The 24,445-nt window shown below is 50.2% G+C and overlaps 1 protein-coding gene across 1 annotated transcript in view; it reads left to right on the forward strand.

Moving 5' to 3' along the window:
• LOC123350470 (butyrophilin subfamily 3 member A1-like) overlaps positions 1-23,770 on the forward strand; it is a 34,601-nt gene extending 10,831 nt beyond the window's left edge. Inside the window, exons 4-11 of the mRNA XM_044989087.1 lie at positions 7,057-7,158; positions 7,384-7,440; positions 8,782-8,808; positions 11,901-11,927; positions 13,073-13,099; positions 21,001-21,021; positions 21,175-21,201; positions 22,362-23,770. Of these exons, the coding sequence (XP_044845022.1) occupies positions 7,057-7,158; positions 7,384-7,440; positions 8,782-8,808; positions 11,901-11,927; positions 13,073-13,099; positions 21,001-21,021; positions 21,175-21,201; positions 22,362-23,254 (1,181 nt within the window). The 3' untranslated portion in view covers positions 23,255-23,770. The remainder of the gene's footprint in view (positions 1-7,056; positions 7,159-7,383; positions 7,441-8,781; positions 8,809-11,900; positions 11,928-13,072; positions 13,100-21,000; positions 21,022-21,174; positions 21,202-22,361) is intronic.
• The last annotated feature ends 675 nt before the right edge of the window (positions 23,771-24,445 follow it).

A 24,445-nucleotide genomic window follows, 5' to 3' on the forward strand; every position in this document is an offset into this window, starting at 1 on the left:
TTTGGTTCACGTGGTTTTTGTTCCTGTGGCAACTGAGTTAGATTATTAGGGGATAGCCCAGCTAGCTTTGGCCGGTTGGGTGAGCTCTGTGTCTGTAAATAAAATGGTAGTTTTGTTAGCTGTCTGCTGTCTGGCCTCAAGTGATTTCTTCCTAAACTGGCTGCCCCCAAGGATATAACAAGTGGCAACGATGGATGGGATCCCGGTGCTGCTCCAGTAACAGAAGGAAGTAGAAGTCAAGGTAAAGGACAAACAAACAAAAAAACCCTGCTTGTTTACACTGACTGTGAAATTGAAACTAAAAATCATGGCTACTCTGATCATGCCACTGGAACCTTTTGATGAGAATATAGTGCAGTGGCATGTGCATACTGAGCGTTTTGAGCTTTTTGTTATTGCAAATGACATTACAGAAGCGAAGAATGTGCCAATATTCTTAAGTGTTGTAGGGGCTAAAACCTACTCTCTGCTACGCAGCTTACTACACCCTGTTAAGCCTGAGACTAAATCTTACAGTGACATTTGGAAATCCTGGGGTCCCATTTTTCCCCAAAACCACTGGTAATTGCTGAAAGATATAGGTTCCACAAAAGAGACCAAAAGGAAGATGAAACAGTTGTACAATTTGTAGCAATTTAAAAAAAAAGCTAGCAGAACACTGTGAATTGAAGGAGATGTTAAATGATGCCCTGTGTGACAGGTTAGCGTGTGGCCTCTACAGTGAAGCTATATGGAAACGCCTACTGACAGAGGCTCAGCTTACCTTACAGAAGGCTGTTGATATTGCTGTCTCCATGGAACTGGCTACAAGGGAGGCGCAATACATCGGTGCATCCCCTAGGGTGCAAAAAGTGTCACAAGAACCAACCCACAAAACTGTGCAGAGTCAAGAATGTTACCGCTGTGGTAAGCCAGGTCACCAGGCATCAGAATGCTGGTGTAAGGCGTGGTGTGTCGACACTGTGGCAAAAAGGGACACATTGAGTGTGCCTGTAAACAAAAGAAAAAGAGGCCTGTGGTCTGGCCGACAAAAAGGGGAACCCTGCATACCCTAGAGCAGACCCAGGATGATCAAGGTGACACCTCATCGCAAGAGGAAGTGTCACTGCATGTTTTGTCTTTGGCAGTGGGCTCACATGAATACTGGGTCACCCCGTTGTTGGATGGCAAACCTATACTCATGGAACTGGATACCGGTGCAGCCGTCTCGCTGGTCTCCGAGACTGTGTATAAAGAAAAGCTACAGCATCTCCCGCTTAAGGCAACAAAAACTGTTCTGAAGACATATACGGGAGAAGCTGTGCCCATGTTGGGAACTATTGATGTTAAGGTGGAGCTCAATGGACAGGCTGCTAAATTGCCACTGTTTGTGGTGAGAGGTAACTACCCAGCCTTAATGGGTAGGTCTTGGCTTGGGAAGATTCAACTGAACTGGGCAGAAGTGCACTGGATGACGAAAGAAGAAACCAGTCTAACCCCTATACTAAGGAAACATGCTGCTGTTTTTGGAGATGATTTGGGAAGTATGAAGGGAATCACTGTGACATTGAACATTAAACTTGACAGTCCACCAAAATATCTGAGAGCCCGAACTGTGCCATATGCCATCAGGACAAAAGTTGAAGCAGACCTGAAGCACCTGGTCACCAATGGAGTCCTAATACCAGTTACCGATAGCTCATGGGCCACTCCTATCGTTCCAATAGTGAAGAAAGATGGCTCTCTCCGGATTTGCGGTGATTTTAAACTCACTGCACACAACCCAGTGTTGTGTGCAGAGCAATACCCGCTTCCCTGCATCGATGACCTCTTCGCAGGCCTGGCTGGGGGACAAAAGTTCAGTAAGATTGATCTGAGTCAAGCATATTTACAGATGCACGTCGATGAAAAGTCCCAAGAACTGTTGACTATTGTGACTCATAAGGGGCTTTATCGATACTGTCGCCTACCCTTCGGAATAACGTCTGCTCCCGCCCTGTTCCAGAGGGTTATGGACCAGATCTTGTGTGGCTTGTCAGGAGTTCAGTGCTATCTGGATGATATCCTGGTCACTGGAAGAAATGAAGAGGATCACTTAAAGAATTTAGAGGCTACCCTACAAAGACTGGAAGAGTATCGCCTACGAGTTCGCAAAGACAAGTGTGAATTTTTCAAGTCCTCTGTTGAATATTTGGGACACATCATTGATTCTGCAGGTCTTCATAAGGCCCTTGCAAAAGTTAAAGCTATTGTGGAGGCTCCCCCACCTCGAAATGTAAGCCAGCTGCGCTAGTTTCTAGGACTACTGAACTATTATGGAAAGTTCATCTCACAGTTAGCCACACTGATAAAACCACTTCATGAGCTCCTTGGGCAGAACAAGGCCTGGAAGTGAACTGAAGCCTGTGATGTTGCATTTAACAAAGCTAAGGATGCATTGCTAAATTCTGAAGTTCTAACGCACTTTGATCCATCCTTACCCCTACAATTGGCCTGCGATGCCTCCCCTTATGGAGTGGGAGCAGTCGTGTCACACATTATGCCTTCGGGAGAAGAGAGACCAATTGCTTTTGCTTCACACACTCTAAGCAAAGCAAAAACTAACTACGCCCAAATCGAACGTGAGGCATTAGGAATTTTTTTTGGAATTCGGAAGTTTCATCAGTACCTGTTTGGGCGAAAGTTTACTCTTCTCACAGACCATCGACCTCTGACATCAATTTTTGGACCCTACACAGGCATTCCCCCATTAGCTGCTAGTTGTATGCAACGTTGGGCATTGTTACTTTCAGCACACACCTATGAAATCAAATATCGGAAATCCACTCTGCACGGCAATGCAGATGGCCTCTCAAGGTTGCCATTGCCGGTCAAACATCAAGATAGTGCCCAAAAGGAAATCTTCTGCTTTGAACAGGTAGAGAATACACCCATCACTGCTACTCAGATAAAGAAGGCAACTCACGTTGACCCAGTATTGTCCCAAGTTATGGACCTGGTGATGCATGGAAAATCTCGACAAACCTCTCTGGTCTCACCCGACCTTGTTACCTACATGTCCAGGAGGACAGAGTTATCGGTCCAATCTGGTTGTTTGTTGTGGGGGAGACGTGTCATTATTCCACCACCACTGAGGGCAGGTCTACACTAAGGGCGGGGGTCGAACTAGGGTACGCAAGTTCAGCTACATGAATAGGGTAGCTGAATTCAAAGTACCCTAGTTCGAACTACTCACCAGTCCAGACGCCGCGGAATCGAAGTCCGCGGTCCAAGGTCGACTCCGCCACCGCCGTTTGCAGTGGTGGAGTACCGGAGTCGACCGCGGCGCTTCCGGAGTTCGAACTATCGCGTCCAGATTAGACGCGATAGTTCGAACTCCGAGAAGTCGAACTCACTGCGTCGACCCGGCTGGTAAGTGTAGACTAGCCCTGAGATAACAGATGTTAGAACAGCTCCATTCTGGTCACTGTGGAATAGTGTGCATGAAGGAAATTGAACGAAGCTATTTTTGGTGGCCTGGATTGGACAGTGCTATTGAAGAGAAGGCAAAAGCTTGTATGTGATGTCAGGGTGTGAGGAATGCACCCCAGTGGGCACCCCTACACCCATGGGACTGGCCTGAAAACCCGTGGCAACATATTCACATTGACTTCGCTGGCCCCCTTGAAGGAAGCATGTTCTTGGTGGCAGTAGATGCCCATTCTAAATGGCCAGAAGTCTCTATAATGCAGTCCACTACTGCAGAGAGTACTATCCAAAAACTACGAGGACTCTTTAGTCATTTTGGTCTTCCAGAACAACTTGTGAGCGACAACAGACCGCAGTTCGTCTCTCAGGAGTTTCAAATGTTTATGAAGGCAAATGGGATACACCACATCACGTCAGCACCATATCATCCGTCCACCAACGGATTAGCTGAAAGATTTGTGCAGACAATGAAACATGCTTTGAAATCAGCAAGGGGACAACACTCCATTCAAAAGTGTCTGGATACCTTCTTACTTTCCTACAGAAACACACCTCATGCTACGACCCAGGCATTCCCGGCCTTTCTCATGATGGAATGACAGCTGTGCACTTGCTTTGATCTGCTGAAACCTTCTGAACCCCAACAAGTTGTGCAACGTCAGCAGCAATATCAAGTCATCAGATGGGCACCCAGAGCAAAGGACCGAACCTTTAGCCTGGGACAGCCAGTTTTGGTTCGGAATTATACTTCCAGAACTAAATGGGTTCCTGCCATAATCATCACTCAGATAGGACCTGTTTCCTACACAGACTGCAGAGAATCTTACCTGGCGGCAACATGTAGATCAGCTGTTGCCAGGTCATGCCAGTCTTCAGGACACATCTGCAGTTGAGTGGTCTGACTTCACCTCTTCTGGTGAGACACCGAATCACGAATCACCTATTCCTGACTGTTCTCCTCCATTACTGCCGGTGGCTGAGATACCCCTTTGCACAGCACGAGCTGATACCACCTCCTCACCTGTTCGTGCTGCGGACCCTGAGCCCATGGTACTTTCGGGTGCAACAACACCAGAAGTTCACCGTAATCCACCTAGAGACAGAAGGCCTCCTCATTGGCTGGAGGTTTAGTCGGGAATGGAGGCAGTCTACCCTCCTCTAATCTAGTGTGTGTTTTATTTAGGGGATGTTCTTATTGGGGGGGAGGAATATGTTGTGTATTTGGTTGTCATGGTTTTTGTTCCTATGGCAACTGAGTTAGATTATTAGGGGATAGCCCAGCTAGCTTCGGCCGGTTGGGTGAGCTCTGTGTCTGTAAATAAAATGGTAGTTTTGTTAGCTTTCTGCTCTCTGGCCTCAAGTGATTTCTTCCTAAACCAGCTGCCCCCAAGGATATAACACTTACAGCTTCTTCCCCAGCCCCGTGCAGGCAGAGCTGAGAGGAGGGACACTGACCCCCAGGTGCTCAAGCCACAGGAATCCCCGGGCAGGCAGTGCGGGGCTGAGGAGGGAGGTGTGCAGCGGGCTGTGACCGTGGGCAGGAGGGATCCGTGCCCCCTGCCCAGCCCGGTGGGAAGGAGACCGATTGAGATCTGTGGGTGGAATGGGGGATCCAGGGAGATACTCTGACTCGCCGCTACTCCAGCGGCAGCTCTGGCTCCATCCGATCTGCCGCCATCAAGGCTACTTTGGGAACAGCTCTCTGCTTGTTCTGGCATGCCTGGCTCAGTCCTTCCTGGATTTATTCCCAAGTGCAGAGGAGGGGAGGGGAGGGGAGAGGGAGGAGGTGGTGGGGGTGATGGAGGAGGTTGAGTTGTGGGAAGCAGCAGAGTCTGGGAGATTTCTCCTTTGTGTATCTGCTATGAGCAAGAAGAAAAGGGAGCTGGGGAAAGTCACAGCCTGGGAGAGTGTTAGATGAGCCTCAGGGAGCCCTATGGGGAGCCACTTTCCATGCAAGGAATAGGAGGGACTCCCAAAGTCATCATCTGATGTCCCGAGCTTGGGGGTGGGAGGCAGATGGTGCCTAGCTCCAGCCCGCAGCCAGCCACATGCTCGAAAGACCTGCACAAGGCAGCCTCGTAGGCCAGGCTCCGAACCGGTCCGGGTTTGCTCTGCAACACACTTTGTGTTTTGTTTTATTGACCGGACCTGTGCTGGAGCCGAGGCAGCCTGGGAACTGGAGTGCAGAATCAAGCGAGACTCCAGCTCGCCGCCTGGTTCGAAAGCTTCTCCGGGCTTGTCGCTAGCGGCCCTTTGGGCATGAGCGGCTGGGTCTCTGCACCTCCCGGGTGGCGCCCTGGGCATGTGTGGCTGGGTCTCTGCATCTCTCAGGTGGCCCGCTGGGTCTGATTCTCCCAGGCAGCCCCTGGAGCTGAGCCTGTGCTGCAGTGGCGAGAGGGGCTCCCTGAGTGTGTGAGGAGCTGGGGCGGGTGGGAAGCAGGGCCCAGAATGCAGGGAGGGAGGAGGGGTCCTGCTGCCACTGCTGCTCCGAGTCTGCCCAGGGTGGCGCCGCGTTTCCCCGCTGGAGTGGGCTGTGCAGGGTGCTGCCGGGCTGGGCAGGGAGCACGGATCCTGGCTTGCGCGCTGACAGGGCGAGTGGCTCTGGCCAGCGCTGGCTCTGGCTTTTTGCTGCCACAACCAAAAAAAAAAAAAAAAGCGGGCAGTGGGAGGGGTCACGGAGACCCGCCTCTTTGAAAGTGCCACCCCCAAGCACATGCTTGGTGGGCTGGTGCCTAGAGCCGGCCCTGCAGAGAAGTCTGGAAACCTGCCTTACTTACAGAATCGTAGGAGCTCAAGTTATAGAGCTTATCCAAGGGAAGGTTAAAAGGTGACTTGATCACAGTCTGTAAGTACCTACACAGGGAGGAGATTTCCGACAGTCAATAGATCTTATAGCTGGAAGTTGAAGCTAGACAAATTCAGACTAGAAATAAGTTTCAAATTTTTAACAGTGAGGGGAATTAACCATTGGAAGAACTGCCCTAAGCATGTGGTGGATTCTCCATCGCTTGGAATCTTTAAACCCAAACTAGTCGTCTTTTTCTATGAGATCCACTGTGGCTGGACCAGAAGTTCTGGACTAGATGCAGGGATCACTGGGGGAGGGTCTCTGGCCTGGGTTATACAGAAGTTCAGACTAGATTATCATAATGTCCCCTTCTGGCCTTAACATCTATGAATCCATCAACTCATAACACACTGGGGCCAACTAGGAAAAAAATTGTTCTCTGAACTTATCTGGACTGGACGTGGTGACTGAGAACTGGCAGCTGTATGACACTAACCATCCAACAGCCAGCTGGTGCAGGCAGGGCTGGGCAGGCTGGGCATGGAGCCACTGACTGTTGGCTTGTAGCAGTGGGAGGGATTTGGGCAGAGCAGAGTCCTGGGTCTTGGAACTGATGCTGCGCTGGCTTCGCCGGTTTCAATAGCTCTATATGTGGCTGTGTGGAGGGGATGGATTTCAATAGCTCCATATGTGGCTGTGTGGAGGGGATGGATTTCTGGGCTCCCTGAGCCAGGACTCAGCTGTCAACTCAAGTGGCAAACCCCATTTTCAGCTCTAGGATGGGACCATGTTTCTCACACTCTGCGCTCTCTGTTTGCCAGGTGACGTCTTCCCCCGTGTTTCTCCATGGCTGGTTGCATTCTGGGTATTGTTCACTCTGGTTCTCATTGCTGCTGGAGCTTGTGCATATTTTGGATACACAGGTAATGGGAATGTGTTATTTGCATGTTTAGAGCCTTGCTCAAGAGGGCACTGGGCTGGGGCACGGGAGTGTCTTATTGTTCAGATATTTACCTTGTGTTGGTTTTAGGAAATAAACCAAACTAACAGATACACTGGGGTCCCCACCTCCACCTGTATTAGCGTATTGCTCAGTGTTTCTCCTTCCTTCCCTGTCTCACTGTGATGTCCGATTCTCTGTCTTACAGCGAAGCGAAAGGCTTCTCAGAAGAAACGCTCTAAAGAGGAGGCTCTGTTACTTCTTGGTAGGTCTCCTTCTCTAGCCCTTGCTCTGTCTGTTGAGATGTCTGAGCTCTGTGATGATTGGTGTTATCTGTGGCTCAGTGCAATGAAAAGGATGGAACTGAGAGGTTTCTGCCTAGTGCTTCCTCATCCCACCCCCCACATTCTCATACACCCTGATGATAACAGGTTGGCAAATGTGATTTTTACAGCAGATACCCAAGGGTCTGTGCTTGTGAGATTCCCTGCTTGTGGGTGGGGCAGAGACACAGGCCTGCAGTAACAAATCTGGGTCAGATTCTGTCCTACTAACCCTGGACAATTGCTCGGTGGTTCTATTCTCCTTAAAGGAAATGACACTGCAAGGTCAATGACACTCTGTGAGATGATTCCATCCCTGTGACTGCCGAATGCACAGGACACAGGGAGGGTGTTTATCCACTGGCACAAGCTCCCCAGGGCAGTGGTGAATTCTCCATCTTTTGATGTCATCATATCCAGATTGGGTATCTTTCTGGAAGCTGCTGTAGCCAAACCCAAGTTGCTGGACTCAGTGCAGGGGGAACTGGGCGAGATTCTCTGGGCTGTGCTCTGCAGATGGTTAGAGCAGATGACCTAATGAATCTATAAATCTATGACATTCACTCTGTTGAACTGTGTTAATAGACACAGCAGCACCTTTTTTAAAAAAGTCCACGTCTAATTTATTCATCTGTGATCTTTTCTATATTTAAATAACAATATTGATTTGCACTTTGATGGTGCTGAGTGGTGCTGACCCATTCTTGCTGGGCAGTGCACACACACACAGGGAAATACACATGAAAGATGCAGAGAACATGCCAGCAAGGTGACCAGGATTCCTAGGGCAAATACGGCATGGATCCCCCACCTTTCCTTTCCTTTGCCCTCTGCCAGACCCCCTTGTAGTCACCATTCCTCCAGCTGGGGAGGGCTGGGGCTCCCCTAGCAATCAGTGCTGTTCTGTAACTAGCCAGAGGGGGCGCTGTGGAGTAACTGACCCCATCCCAATGGTTCTGATGGCCCTGCTGCACCAGCCCACAGCCTGCGCTACACACAGCCCTGCTCCGGTTTAATTCAAGGCATGTTTTGAAACCTAGTTAGTTAAATTGATGCAAGTGGGTGTGTAGACAAGGGCTAAGGAGTGAGAGACTCCCCAGGTCACCTGCATGTTGGTGCATATCACTGACCGCCAGCCCTGCTCCCGTTAAACCTGCCAGTTCTGGCTCTGGGGCTGGGAATGTGATGTTGGGATGTCTGTGACTAACCCCAGTCATTAGGGAGTGTACAGCACCACACAGTGTCTGTCTCTGGGTCTAACGCTTTTCTCTTCCTCATTTCAGAGATTGAGAAGAAGATCTGGGAAGCAGGTACTCGGCTAAACCCTAGTAAATGTGTTTCTGTGCTTTCATACTATAATTAAATAGAAATATCACCACATACATAGGTGCCGACTTCCCCTCTAGCCAGGGGGTTCTCAACCCCTCCCTACACCCCAGACCCCACCCTCACTCCGCCCCCAATCCCCCACCCTGCCTCTTCCCACCCTTGCTCTGCCCCTTACCCCACCTCCCCATTCCAACCCTTCCCCCAAGCCCCCGCCCTGCCCCAGAGCACCCACGGAGTTGGTGCCTATGACCATATACAATGTACATAATTCAGTCACCTTTATGCTCATTGGGGAGGGATAGCTCAGTGGTTTCAGCATTGGCCTGCTAAACCGAAGGTTGTAAATTCAATCCTTGAGGGGGACATATCTGGGGCAAAATCTGTCTGGGGATTGGTCCTGCTTTGAGCAGGGGGGGTTGGACTAGATGACCTCCTGAGGTCCCTTCCCACCCTGATATTCTATGACTCTATCTCCCCCTACGCTGGAAGTAAACAAACACTGCAGACTTTGGAGATCACATTCTTAACTATAGAGAGTGAATTTAATGTGTCTGGAATGGCTGGACTCAGGCTATGTCTACATCACTGTGCAAAGGTTCAGATTACAGCCGTGTGAATAGCAACACACACCAAAGAGCTGCACTGTAACAACCCCACGTGGATGCTCTGGGTTGTGAACTAAGATAGCCAAATTTGAATAAGACTATGTTAGTGTGAACTAAGTACCGTTTAGTGTGCACCACCAGCATCTGCATGGGGCTATTACAGCGCAGCACTTTGGTGTGTGCTGCAAATTACAGTCATGTAGGCCAAACTACAGGCTGTGTAGACAAGCCCTTAGTGAGAGTCTGGGCAAACTTCCTCTATGACGGTCTGTGGCTACATCTCAATTCTGACTTGAAAAATCCCTGCATGCACACAGCTCTGCCAGTGCCCATCTGCAGCCCCCTGTTATTCCAGCTCTGAGCTCCTGACCGAACCGCCGTTGTCTCTGAATCCCCACCCACAATCTCTACGCTATCCCAGCCGAGTTCCTCAGTACTGTCCTCTGCCCCCTTCCCTGCTAGTCTAGTCCTGGCCACGAATAAACAGAGACTCCAGTCCTTACTACACCCTGTAACTGCTGTGTGAGGTGCTCTCTGATGGGCCCTACTAACCACATTATTCCATTAGGAACAAAGACAGGACCTGACCCCACGGCTCTAGGGAGGTGGGCAGTAAATCCAGTGCCACACACCCTCATGGAGTCCTTCCCCAGCTAAGCTCCTGCCAACCACTGACCTTAGAATTACACACTTGTGCAGATCAGCTCCACAAAGGGATTGCCTGGTACAGAAATAGGAGGTCCGAGGTGGGTGACAGGCTGCAGCAGTGCAGGCCTCTCTCTACATGATACATGTTCTGGAGTGACGCTTCCTCCACTCATTGCTGGCAGTGCCATCACTGTGGATGCTGCCCCCTAGGGCAATTTGTGGGCTCTGTTTAGGGGCTGATCTTGGACCTTGTCTGTTGTTCATTAACAACAGTTTTGTCTGCCGTGTCCTGTCAGTTCTGAGACCCTTGGCTTATTGGGTACGTCTACACTGCAGCTGGGAGCAAGCTTCCCAGCTTGGGTATCCAAACACATGCTAGTGTAAGCGGGGGAATGGTCCCGCTATTGTGGGGAACTTTCCTGGCTTCTGCGCTACCCCGGTGAAGTGGGCTAGCGAAAGGATCTGAGTCCTCGCTCCCACTTCCTTTACCCAGAGGCCTCCCTGCCCTTGAGGACTCTCCTGTCTGGCAGAGTTTTCGTAACCCCAGCAAGGCTGGTCCCAGGATTCCTGGGGGGCTCAACCCCCAACCCTGCTGTGGCCACCTAGGTCAGGGGCTAAGGTGTCCCCACCCCGGGGTACCCTCTCTGCACTGGGCACCTCCCTGACCCACTGATTATTCCATACAATTTAAAGCAAATACAAGTTGTTTACTTAACAATTAATTTAAAGAAAAGAATAAGAATAAATGGGAACGGTTACAGGGAAACACATCACCCTGCTCTGCGGCAGGGAACATTACAAACAGTGTCTCTGGACATCAAGGCACTTTGCAGTCTGTTCCTTGTAGGCCCCAGGCCTCCTTCTCAGGCCCTGGCTGTGCTGCAGGGATGCTGTGGGTGGGACACTTGAAATGGTGGTGACCACACACCTCCGGGCTTTGGGTCGTGGGATCCTTCTTTCCAGTGCCAGCCCCCCGGAAGGTTAAGGTCCCCCTCCCAGCCTGGCCTGCATGGACCCTTGGCTGGGGGTGTCTTCCTGCGCTGGGCCCTTTGCCCAAGGTCCCCCCTTGGCTGGCCCCAGTTGCTCACTACACCTGGCTCTGGCTTCAGCTCTGCTCCCAGCACAGGGTCTGCTCTCTCTGCGCTGTGCCTCTGGCCCCTCTGGATCTGGCCCGGCTCTGCTCTCCGGCTCTGCTCTCCAGCTCAGCTTGGGCCCCTGCTTTCTCCTTTGCTCTGCCCCACTCTGTCTGACTCCGGCACATTCCTGCTCACACACGGAGGACAGGACCCACACTGGCCTTCTGTCTCCCTGATTAGCCGGCCTGCCCTGTCAATCAGGCTGACCTGGAGCATTGGCCTCTTGCCATTGTTCCTGGGGACTGTCAGTCTCAGGGTCATGATTTGCCATCGATCCCTCCCCTTTTAGTGCTGGGAGCTAGCAGCCAAAACACCCCCACTGAATGTTAGTAAGGGGGCAACAGTCCCCTTACACTAGCTCTGCTTGAGCTAGTGCGCTAACAATAGCAGCGTGGCTGGGGTACTAGGGGAAGCGACTCAGGGTAGCCACTTGATATATACCCGGGGGTCTGAGTGGGTTTTCATTTCAGCTGCTACCCCCAAGTGGCTGCACATGCGCTTCCTGCTACCCAGCTGCTTTTAGCGCACTGGGTCAAGCAGAGCTAGCACTTGTCTGCCTGCCCAGACTGGGAACTCAGTCCCAGCTGCAGTGTAGATGCACCCAAAGACAACCCCAAGTCACTGTTCTTGGAACAACCCTTGCTAAACCCATGATGGTCTCCTTTTCTTTTCTTCTCTTCCCAGAGCGAGATGAGCTGCTTAAGACAATTGGTAAGTTCATCCACCTTCCCATTGGAGCCCCGGCAGAGGCTCCCAGCCACACATGGTGCTGAGTAGATCCAGAGGCATCAACGCCACAGGGCAGGGCTGAGTGAACAGTTTGGGCAAAATCAGAGTCACATTAGAGTCACCCCAGTCCCACTGTAGCAGTGTGAGCTCTCTGCAGCAGACACAGGGTTACCTGCCCTCATGCCTGGAAAGACAGACAGGTGTCACCTTGCCTGTGACAAGCTAATGCCAAGCACGTGTTCTGATACAGTAAGAGGGGCCCAGCCACTTTGCATAGATGACTGCAGTAGTGCAGGTTGTTCTGGGCCATTTCTCAGAACGCGGAGATGAGTAAGAGACCAGACTCAGGCTCATGTTTTTATGTTTTGTCTTTAAGGCCAGATCCCAGCTCTGAGCTCCAATCTTCTCCTGGTCTGGCTGTCCCCTAGTTCAGGGGTTCTCAAACTTCATTGTGCCATGACCTCCTTCTGACAATAAAATTTACTACATGACCCCGGGTGGTGGGGAGAGGGGGGTGGGATGGATTGAAGCCTGAGTCCTCAGGAGCCCCACCACGCTGGCTGGGGAAATCAGAGCCAAAGCCCAGACCCCACTGTTCAGGGCAGAGAAGGGAGGGTCAAAGCCCAAGGCAAGGGACCTGTAACCATCAGCCACACCAAGGACTGAAGTCCTTGTGCTTAGGCTTCAGCCCTGGGCAGTGGGCCTCAGGCTTTGGCTTCAGCCCCAGCCCCAGCAAGTCTAATGCCAGCTCTGGTGACCCCATGAAAACAGGGTCACAATCCAGTTTGGGGTCCTTACCCACAGTTTGAGAACCTCTGCCCTACTCATACCTGGAGTGCGCAGCTTTGGTGCTCCAAAGGGCTGTTAGTAACACAGAAAAGGAATTCCCCTTACACGGAAGGGTTGAGAATGTCAGAGCTGTATCGGGATCCAGACCCATGTCTTCCATCAAGGTTAGATGCTTTGCAAAATCACATAACCGCCAGTCCTGCTCCTATCAAAGCTGCTGGCTCCTGCACTGGGGCTGGAGCTGGGAGTGTGGCTGTGGGGTGTCTGTAACTAACCCCAGTCATTATAGGCAACACAGCACGTCTCTGTTTCTAACCCTTTTCTCTTCCCCATTTCAGATGTTGTGAGGAATGCCTTGGAATCAGGTAACTGAATAATCCCTAGTAAACGTGTGTTTGTGCTTTCACACCATGACAAGATAGAAAAAATCACTACCAGTATCATGGGCAGCAGGTATAATAGGCCTGGAGAGTTTCTGCACATTGTGGGGTTTAGGGTGAAGTTTTTCTTTTATTATGCCCCATGCAGGGGTGGCTCAGGAAGCAATATGTGCTATTCAGCATCCTGGGTTCCTCAGTAATCTTCCTGGGCCTTGCCCAGGGCTCCTCCAGCTGAGGGGGTGGGGGAGCAGGGAGTCTGAGGGCTCTGGCCACCGGGGGGTGGGGAGGGGACAGACTGGGGGGCTGGGGGCTCCAGCCACCCAGGGGGTGCAAGCAGAAGGAGCGGAGCCAGGGGCTAGCCTCCCCAAAGTGGACTCCATCCACTGCCCATGACCTACACACACAATGTATGGATTTCAATCACCTTCATGATCATCTCCCCCTGCCCTAGAAATAAACAAACACTCCAGAGGTTGCAGCTGAAATTTGAGTATTACCCTTAGCAACAGACAGTGAATTTACTGTATATGGAATGGTGGGACTTAGGGTCTGGGCAAACGTCATGCAATTCTATGGATACATCTCAGTTCTGACCTGCAAAATCAGTTCTCCTCCATCACTACCTGCAGTCCACTGCTATACAATCCTGGCTCTCCCACACCTACAGCTCTCAGTCACACCACCAGCAGTCTGCTGCTATCTCAGCCATGGTCTGCCTCCCACATAGCTTTGCCAGTGCCCTCAATCCTGACCTGCAGCTAATGGTGGCATTAGGCACCTGCAAGCTGTACAAGTGCAGGGAACCCCAAGGCTGCAAGGGTCCCTCTGAAAGCCAGATCTGGCCCGCCAGGCGTCAGCTGCTCCATCTTGCTCAGTGCTGCCCAGGGCTCTGAATGGTGTCCTCCGCACAGCGTGACCTCGCACACACCACACATGCCAGGTCACTGGTAGGGACCTGGAACTGAGATGTTCAGGGGGTCCCCACGGCACAAACACCGCCACTGCCTGCAGTCCCCTGCTATCCCAGCCCTGGCTTCCTCCCTCAGCCCCAGCTCTGATGGCTTCCCTCAGTTCCCACCCACAACTTCCTGACTATTCCAGCCCTTGGCTCCTCAGCCCTGTCCTGTTTTCCCCCGTCATAGTCTAGGCCTGGGCCTTGAATGAACAGAAACTCCAAACCCTGCTGTGCTGTATATGGGCTTTGTGAGATGCACACTGATGAGCCCCACCAAACGCATTGTTCCACTAGGAGCCGAGACAGCACCTGACTGAATGTCTCCAGGGGTGGACTCTAAATCCAGTGTCACACAGCCCCATGGACCCTTCTCCAGCTAAGCTCCTGCTGCCAACCACTAACCCTAGAGTTACACACTTGTGCAAATCTTCACCACAAAGGGATTGTACGACCCAAAAATAGGAGGTGTGAGGCTGGGTGACAGGCTGCAGTAGTGCAGGCCTCTGTCTATGTGATACATGTTTGGGTGTGACACTCCTTCCCCTCATTCCTGGCAGTGCCAGCAGCTTTGGGTGCTGCCTCAGGGGCAATTTGTGGGCTCTGTTTAGGGGCTGATCTGGGACCTCATCTGTTGTTCATTAACAACAGATTTGTCTGCCATGTCCTGTCAGTTCTGAGACTCTTGGCTCATTGGGTGCATCTACACTGCAGTCAGTGCCAGTCCGAGACCAAATGGTGCCCCAGGGAAGGAGTGTCTTCGGTGCCCCCCTCCATTTGTTAAACTTTTGAATGCCTTATTTTTATTGCACTTGTAGCTCATTTCACAACTTTGATGGATGATTTTCATGCATGATTTATCCCTGTCATATAAGACGATACATTTGCATGCTAGGAATTATAAATCATGCAATATAGAAACAAACAAAGAAATTGTTTCCTCTAAGCCTATAGAAACTTTTTAGTTTTAACAATAACTGAAATGTACTTATGTCAAGAAATTGAACTGTGCACCAACATATTAAATAGTGTTACTGCAGGAGGCAGTCTTAGAATGTTAACTCTAGTTATTTAGTTCAAAAGGTCACTTTTCCGCTTTTCTCACCTTTATCCTTGCAAAGTGAAGCACAATGTCAGAGAGATCCAAAGACTGGCCAATGGCATTTTCAAGCAATAAAATAGCAAGTGATATCAGGCTGTCGTTGTCCATTGTCAATCAAAGATATGTTTTAATGAGTCTGAGCTTTGAAAAGCTGCGTTCACCACTCATGACTGTGACCGGCAGTGTGAGCAGAATCCCCAAAGCTATCCACAAATTAGGAAAAGTGTCCTTCAGCTCTGCATCATAAATGAATTGGAGAGCTTGGAGTGGTGAGTGCTTTCCATCTGGCAAAATGTAATGGATATTGTCCAATTCAACATAGAGGTCTTTATCATTGACGTCCGAACATTCCCCGTCTGTCAGTGTCCGGTGAAAGTCTGAACAATTGTTCAAGAGTATTTTCCTGTCTGCCAGCAGCTTACTAAGGTCACATACAAAACCTCCCAGGTCTTTTTGTGGTGCTTCATTTGTTTGAATCTTTCTTCAATTGACATACAAGCATTGTCAACAAGCAATCAAAACATCTCCCTCTGGAATTTTTCTTCCAATCTTTCTATAACCTCATCTCTGCCCTCATAACCACACTGTCTCTTTTTCTGATGAATATGAGTTTCCTTGAAGACAGTCTCAACTCCTGAGTTTTCCACCATTTCTTTGGCAGCAGTGATGGCATCTTCAAATCTGTTGTCTCTCTAGGTCACAATGAAATCAAGGCCGCTTCTCATCAAAGTAGTAGCGGTTGCATTGTTCACCAACTGAGTTTGTAATGCCTTGCTTACAATGTTTACTTGGAACAGGATATCGTGTCAAACCACAATTGAGACCAGAAATGTGAAGTCAGTGATATGGTTTGACAGGTTTTGCATCTCGTGTCGAATTCTGACCTGAGTTTTATCCAACTATGCCAGTTCCATGAGGGTGTTGTAAATCTCAGTTCCTTGGTACCTCACTGGCCTTATGCTGTCAATGCAGCTCTCCCAGTGAGTGTCACTTAGCAGCTTCATGGTCAGATTTGTAACATTGTCCGTGAGGATCTTCCATCTGATACTTGTTGTTGAAAAGAGGACATACATCCTTTGCAGTACTCCAAAGAGAGAGAGTGAATCTAAAGAAGATGACACTGCATCTTATACAACCAGGTTGAGGAAATAGCACCCAGAAGGCACGAAGACAGCTTTTGGATTTAGCACAAGAATCCTTGCCTGGACACAGCTGTTTCTTCCCTTCATGTTTGCACCGTTGTTGTAGCCTTGGCTATGGCAGTCCCAAAGCTTTATTTTATTCTCATTCAAAACATTCATAAACAGTTCTGTTTTCCAGTAGTGTCGTCCACAGACAAACAGTGTTCCTTTACTTATATACTGCTATCCTTGTTGTCAACAAATCTTACTGTAAATGACATCTTTTCACTGTGACTGAAGTCGGAAGTGCAGTCTATTATTACAGTGTAGTACTTTGCATGTTATCAAGCACCTTCTTTGCCATAAGATCAATGAATTCATTTTGGATCCTTTTGCTGCAGTAATGGTCCATAGCTTCTTTACAAACTACTCGACATAGGTGCTTATGCATGACATCACCGTATTTCCCAAGGAGCTCTACCAAAACAAGGATATTTCTGTTAAGTTCAGTTTATTTATTCAGCTTGAGCCTGGCCTTGACCTCCATCCATTTGGAGTAGGCTGTAAAATGGTCAGGTGACTTTTCATGTTGCTTCAGAGCATCAACTACGTTATGCCAGTAGTTGTACCCAGAAAGTGCAAGCAACAATTTGGCATTCTTGTCAAATATTTTGCAACAAAAACAACACTTTGTCAGTTGATTTTGAGTAAACTAGCCAGTTTCTCACCATTCTCGGGCACTCTTTTGCAGTGTGACTTCGAGATATGTCACTTTTGCTCATTTACCAGATATGTCATATCCTTGATTTTGACCAGCCTATTCAAATTGTACGATCCATATCGGCAGAGTTTAGGATCGGTGGCCATAAAGTAGAGTCTGATATATCGATTTGTGGTGTGCAGTTTTTCTCACTGCTGTTTCTGTCACTATGCAAGGCTGATTCTTCTTCATGTAAGTAGGGTCTGAATGAGCTCTCCCCTGACAGCAAGCTGGGAGGGGGAGAGACTTCAGGAGCAAACTGTATTTACATGAACACACCTACTCTGCTAAGATATCCACCAGATAGAGTTGTGTTACTCAAAGCGATCAATGTTGACTGGTGATGGGTTACAAATCACTTTAGTACTGAATGCAGACGTAGAGAAATGCTGTTACCAATGTTGTCATTATTGTATGACTAAAGGGGAGCAGAATTGTGCTTAACCTCTCCCAAATGAGGGGCTCACCCTCAGCTGAAAGGATCTTGTTAAGCCAGGGGCTCCAATGCCAGAGCCCTGTGAAAGTGAGAGGAATGGGAAGAGATGTCTCAAGCAGAAGGTGTTGATGCTCCCTATGGGTTTCCAGTCTAATTTAACCTATTTTCCCCCATTATTCAAAGAAAGAATTAAATAGGCTTCATTAGGTGCCTCTTTGTTATTTTAAATGCTTAATCAGAGCTGAAATCAGTTGTGGTGGTTTCTGCTCTGCTTGCTAAGAACTAAAAATCACTAAATAACTGATCTGCAGCAGTCACAGCAGAGAGATGGCAGTAGAAGATGACTGATGGGCAGCCATTGGTATTGGTGAGTAGACAGCTAGAAGGGCAGCTAACCAGAGCAAGTGCTCAGAGGGTGGAGAAAGCAAGGTGCCTTCTTCCCCAGGTGGGAGGTGAACTCACACAGGTGCACCTCTGAACCCTGGGTCCTCACTGACCAAGGACAACCACTGTGAGTGATGTATGGAAAAGGAGCAGAGGGGGGGCACAGAAAAGAAAGTTTTGGTTGTAGAACTCAAGAACATGAGGCAGAAGGCACTGCCCCACATACTCTGGGGTGGGTGTCCTGCTCACAGTTTTATGGTTATGAATCCTGTTTGTGGCATTTTCCCTAATTAATGTCAGTTGACTTCCCTTCTTTCATTAAAAGTTTCTTTTCTAGACTCAGACTCTGCTTCCGAGTGGGGAGGTATTGCCTCTCAGAAGCGCCTGGGGTGATGTGTAATTTTCCCAGGTTACTGGGTGGGGACTCGGCTGGTTCTGTGTTGTATTGTTGAAAAGGAACCCCTAGATACTGAACCTGGCCCTGGTTGCTGCTGGATCCACCTAGCAGAAGGGTTACATTTATCATTTCTCTCCTTTTCATGTAAATCAGATTTTTCTTTGTCATTACTCTCCTTTTCATCTGAGCCACATTCTTCTTTATCATCACTCTCCTTTATGCTGCCAGGAAAACAGGCCAATTCTCCATCACTTTCCTCACATTTCCATTCCTTGTCTTCAGATAAATCTGATAATTCCTTAGAAATAGGATTTCCACCATTTACACTTCACACCTCAATTTCTTTTGCAGTGGGACAATAGTTATTGCCTAAAACCTATGTTGTTCTGTTTCAGATTTTTTCCAATCAAATTTGTCCCTTGCTGCAAACTAGATTGCAACTGAGCTTTTTGCTTCCTATATTAAGCTCCTGAGGTTTCTTCGGGGGCATCTTTTATTTTCTATGGGGGAAGACAGACAGTATTAGGGAGAGTACAAAAGTCGGAAGTCGATTTTAAGAGTCCTTTAAGTTGATGGAACGGGGTTGATTGTGTGGACGTATACATTTTAAAATCAACCTAACACGGCTAAATTTGACCTAACCCCATAGTGTAGACCAGGGCTTAAAAAGTCTTCAAACATTACATGTTAAGCATGGCAAAAGAAGTAACAGTATTTCTTTTATATTGTTGCATACATAGGGGTTCGATAGATATCTCTGGTGTCTCCTTAAATATGTCCTTCATTTGTCAATACTTACACTCTTCAAGTACACTTTCACAATTACACAATAAAACAAGGTTCACAATATCACAACTGGGCTCCCACTTCACTTTAGTTCGTTCTTATATCTCACTGACTGACTGGTGACACCGTCCTTCTATATCTGTGAGGGCATGGCTGACAACATTCTAGAAAGTTCAAGGAAAATGTAGTTCTCAGAAAGTCTGCAAGGTTCCATAAGATTCTACAAGGATCTAGAACATTCTAGTAGGTTAGTGAAAAATGAACCCTCATATGGAATACCTGAAACATGTTACTTTGAACATTCTATTTTCCCTTTTGTTGCTAACAACAAAAACAACACACTGGTCTTGGTGCCCCTCCTCCAATCCCAGAACCTCAAGTGGTTGCCTTGTTTGCTGCCCTCTAAATATGCCCTGAATGAAGCTGGGAGCGACCTTCCCAGCTTAGGTAGCCAGACACACGCTAGTTCTGCTTGAGGTAATGCTAACAGTAGCAGTGTGGTTGCGGCTAGCAGGTGCAGTGGCTCAGTGTAACCATCCAAGTATATACCCAGAGGATCTGGGCAGATTTGTACTAACCCAAGGTACCACCTGAGCTACCCCCAGATACCCAGATGCTTTTAGCTCACTAGCTTGAATTGAACTAGCATGTGTCTGCCTGCCCAAACTGGGAACCTCACTCCCAGCTGCAGTGTAGATGTACCCTATGTTTGGAACAACGACCCATGCTGAATCTGAGTCACATTAGTCACTCCAGTACCATGGCAGCACTGTGAGCTCTGCAGCAGACACAGAGTTACCAGCCCTTGTGCCTGTTTAGACTAGAGTGACCATACTCCCCGTTTTGGCTGGGACAATCCCTTTGTTAAGCCCTGTCCCAGCCAACCCAACTTTTTTGGCAAAATAGGGCATTTGTCCCATTTGCTCTTGAAAACTTGATCAGTTGGGAAGAGCAACGGGGCAAATGCCCCACTTCTGTCAGAAAAGTGGGGTTCAGTGCAGAGGAACGTGTGGGGGGCGAACAGAGATGCCAGCCCCGAGCAGAGGGAGGCTGGGTTGGAGGGGGGGAACGGTTTCAGTGCATGGGGGGTAAGTAAGGTTCAAAGTGACCAGCGCCAGCCTCAAGCAGGGGCCAGACAGGTTTTGAGCGACCAGTGACAGTCTTAGGGGGGATGGACACCTCAGGCAAGCAGCTGAGGCCCGTCCTGTGGGGAGGGGGCCTTGGGCCAGCCCCACACAGTGTCCTGTTTTACCTTTGGGAAATATGGCCACCCGAGGTTAGACAGACAGGTGTCACCTGGCCTTTACCATCCAATGCCAATCACGTTGTTATGATGTAGCAGGAGGGGGCAGCCGCTTTCTGTAGACAACTGTTGCAGTGCAGGCTTTTCTGGGCCACTTCCCACAATGTTGCTCATGTTTCCATGCTTTGTTGCCAAGTCCATATCCCAGCTCTAAGCTCAAATCTTCTGCATGCTCAGAGCCTTAGAGGGCTCCAGACACACACCTTCCATCAAAGTGGGATGCTTTGCAAATCCCACCCAGGAATTTTATCCTGTCAGTCTGTCTTTAAAATCCCCAGTCTGCTGGGGGCCACCACAGTCAAACAACAGCTTCTTACAGGCCTGAGTTCTCCTCTGAGTGACATGGGTGTAAATCCAGATTCATTCCAGTGAAACACACGCAGTTATTTTGGATTTACAGCAGCATCACTGAGAACAACATTTGCTCCAGTCCCTGATACTAAGATACAATATAAAGACATCCCTGAGAGACAGGCATTGCAATTACCAGAAATCTCTGGTACCTGGGGTGAACTGGGACATTTCTGCTTCGGCAGTGAGGCAGCATAAACAATGTATAAAGTGATCACATTGTCACAGAGCAGCACCCAGAACTGAGTCCTCTGCCTAAATGACAGGGAATAACACTGTCTCTTTCCATTTCAGACAAAGCGATCAGAGAGCTAGGTAAGAGAATGTGTTATTGTGTCACATTTCACATTGCATGTTTCCTTGATATCTGCCAATTACCACCCCCCCACCCCCAATGGCATCTCCTATGGGAGTGAGTTCCCTGCATTTGCCATGCCCCTGACCATATTTGTTCCTCTTCCCTTGCAGGTTTCAGGAGGGCTCGGAGCTACATGGGTGAGTGGGGCTGAGCCGATTCTGTGCTGGGGTTAGTAGTATCACCGTGATGTCGCTGAGCTGTCAGAGTTGTGTGGGGGGCAGGCAGGGCAGGGCAGGCGCTGGCTGCAGAGCCATGGGCCTGGATGCCACGTATGGGCCCTGAACACGCCGCTCTGAGCTGTAAGTCTCACCCCCGGGCAGTTCCCTCCCAATCTACCCTTAGTCCTGATCCCCACCCCCACATCTCCATTGGCCTGTCAGTAATGATCTGTCCCGTCAGTGATGATCCCTAACCTTTCAGCTCCCCCTACAGCCCCACTCAGCCCTCCTTCTGTAGCCTGCAGAGTCTTCAGCCCCCTGGACACAATCCATGGGCCCCCAGGAGCAATGTTCCCTCTGATGTTTTACAACCATGTGCAGAATCAATTTTGTTATGTGCACCGATATGGAGGTGATGTCTGGAGGAGGTGGGGCCCAGGGGTTTGGAGTGTAGGATGGGGCTCATTGCTGGGGCAGAGGGTTGGGTTGCGGGAGGAGGGTGAGGGGTGGGAGTGAAGGCTCTGGCTGGGGGTGTGGGCTGTAGGTGGGGCTGGGGATGAGGGGTTTGGGGTGCAGGCTGCCCTGGGGCTGCAGCAGGGAGAGAGGACTCCCCCCAGACCTCTCTTGCCCCAGCAGCTCCCGGCAAGGGGAGAAGCGCCTCTCCCAGGCCATGGAAGCTCCAGGGCTGGGCTGGGTTGGGGCTGGGGGAGAGGTGCTTCTCCTGGCCTGCGGCAGCTCTGGGTCTGGGCTGGGCCAGGGGAGAGGTGCCTTTCCCTACCTGTGCAGCCCTTGATCACCTGTTGCGCAGCCGCACAGCTTAGCAGGAACTTTGCCCAGGAGCCTTAGCCCCTCTCAGGGACAGATCCTGTACAGGGGAAAGTGAGCGTATACAGGAAGTCCAATCCCCGACTCCAGCTCTCCCCACCTCACCACCAGCTCAGGGGTCAGGCCCAGTCACAGCCCTGGATCTCCCTGGAACCCAAGGCTGGATCCAGGCTAGCTGTGCCAGTTCCACTAGCCACTCCAACCCTTAGCCTGTCCTTCACCTCAGCTGTGCTGGCTGAAATCTCTCTCCTGTCGGATCGTGGGGTCCCCGACTGACCCATGGCTAATGGGGATATTCTGGTTTCTCTCCCCAGTTCCTGTCACCCTGGATCCAGATTGCAAACACCCCGAGCTCACCATCTCTAAGGATGGCCGAGGAATCCAACATGACCCTGCCTCCCTAGGGCCAGCTACCCCTTCTGAGGCCCTGGTTGCTGTGGGGAGGGAGGGGTTTGTGCCCAGGAAAGATCATGATAAGGAGAGAGGGACTTGCCGGGGGTACTGGGAGGTGGAGGTGGGAAACAGCCTGGACTGGGAGCTGGGAGTGCTGAGTGAGTCTGTGAGGGGCAGAGTGAGACAGGAGAAGCTGGAGAGACTCCCTGAGGAGGGGTGCTGGGCTCTGGGGAGATCTGAGGGGCTGTATCACCCCGGGGAGGCCAACACTGTGATCCAGAACTTGGGTGTGAGGCTGACAGTGGTTGGGGTGTATCTGGATCTAGAAAGGGAGAGTCTCTCATTTTATAGTGTCAATTCAATGACCCTTATCCTGGAGATTCCTGTGGAAGGTTCTGAGAAATTGTTCCCCTTCCTCAGCCCTGGTCACGCTGCGGGGAAGGACCAGGGGAAACCCCTCAGCATCTGCCCCCCCAGTGACTGGGATTTCCCCCAGAAATTAGGAGTTAGTGGGTCTGATAGTCAGGGAGATTCCAGAGCCCCTGCACAGACCCCTGCCCCGAATGACAGGGAAGGGGCAGAAAACAGCACAGGACCTGCCATAGGAAAAACAGCCCCATCGCCCGGACAGCACCCAGCTCCTGCAGACAAGGAAGTGGAAAAAACCAGGGAAAGGCCATCTGTGGGAGAACATTTCCAAAAGTTCTTCTCCACAAAATGGAGGACAGGGGATAAAACACAGCAGGAGCATCAACAATTGGAAACACCCCCCAGACAGAAGGGGAAAAAGAACAGCCCAAACCCCCATGTCTGAAAACCACCAGCCGAACTCCTCCCATGGGCAAAGGGAATCATGAAAGAAAAACACCAAGAGAGGTCTCTGGAGCTGACTCTTCTCCCAGGCATACCAGGGACAGGAAATACGTTGTGTGAATCAGACCCAAATGCTGACACTTGGGAAAGAACCTCGCTCTAATGGGAAAGTGGGGAAATGGCGACACGTCAGATGTTTCCTCCTGACCCCAAACTCAAAAGAGAACCTCAGCAATTCATGATAATGCTTTAAACCAATCCCCTGTTAAATCAGAATGTGCTAATTGGAGGGAACTGCGTTAACAGGACTGTTAAATGTAGGAAATTCATTACACATCGGTTGGGGGATGCAGAGGGGAAGGGTCTCGCAGTGGCACTGACTCACTTCATTGCACACACACGCATAGGTGTCAACTTCTCCTGGCACCAGTGGATGCTCGTGCCCCCTGGGTCCACCCTGACTCCACCCCTGCCTCGCCCCTGCCCCACATCCCATTCCAACCCCTTCCCCAACTCCGCCCCCTCCCTGTCCCTATTGGACTCCTTCCCACCCCATCCCCACCTCTTCCCTGCCTCTTCCCCTGAGCGCCCCATGTTCCTGCTCCTCCCACCTCCCTCCCACAGCTTAGCCTGAAAAACAGCTGTTTTGCGTTGGCAGGCGCTGGGAGGAGAAGTGAGGAAGGTGTGCTCAGGGGAGGAGGTGGAGGTGAGCTGGGGGGTCAGGGAGCTGACGGTGCTTCCCCATGGGTGCTCCAGCCCGGGAGCAGCCACAGAGTTGGCGCCTATGCACACACACGCTGCTCCTGCCAGCCTCAGCCAGTGCAAGTGGGTGACAGAATCTGTGTATCAGACTGGATTGTGATAGCCTCACACTGAGCAGCACTCCGAGGACTGAATGCCCCCCACAAACCCAGAGCCCTCCCCTGGGCTCTAGCAGGGCTGGCTGGTCTCACTGGGAGCAGGGACGATGGACAATGCTGCAGAAGCCTCTCATGGAATAAGGACATGGGGAAATTAAGACACAGCTGGAAACTGTAGTGAGGAGGGTGGGGTGCAGGAGGGGAACAGGCTGCCAGCTGCAGCATTGTCAAATCCCGTGATAAAGCCCCAGCTCCTGGAGTCCTGGGATTGTAGGAGAATCTCAGCTTTGGTTTAAAACAAATAAAAGTAAGTTTCTAGATTGTGGCTGTGG

Source organism: Mauremys mutica, chromosome 15, assembly GCF_020497125.1.
Source record: "Mauremys mutica isolate MM-2020 ecotype Southern chromosome 15, ASM2049712v1, whole genome shotgun sequence".
Classification (NCBI taxonomy): Eukaryota; Metazoa; Chordata; order Testudines; family Geoemydidae; genus Mauremys; species Mauremys mutica.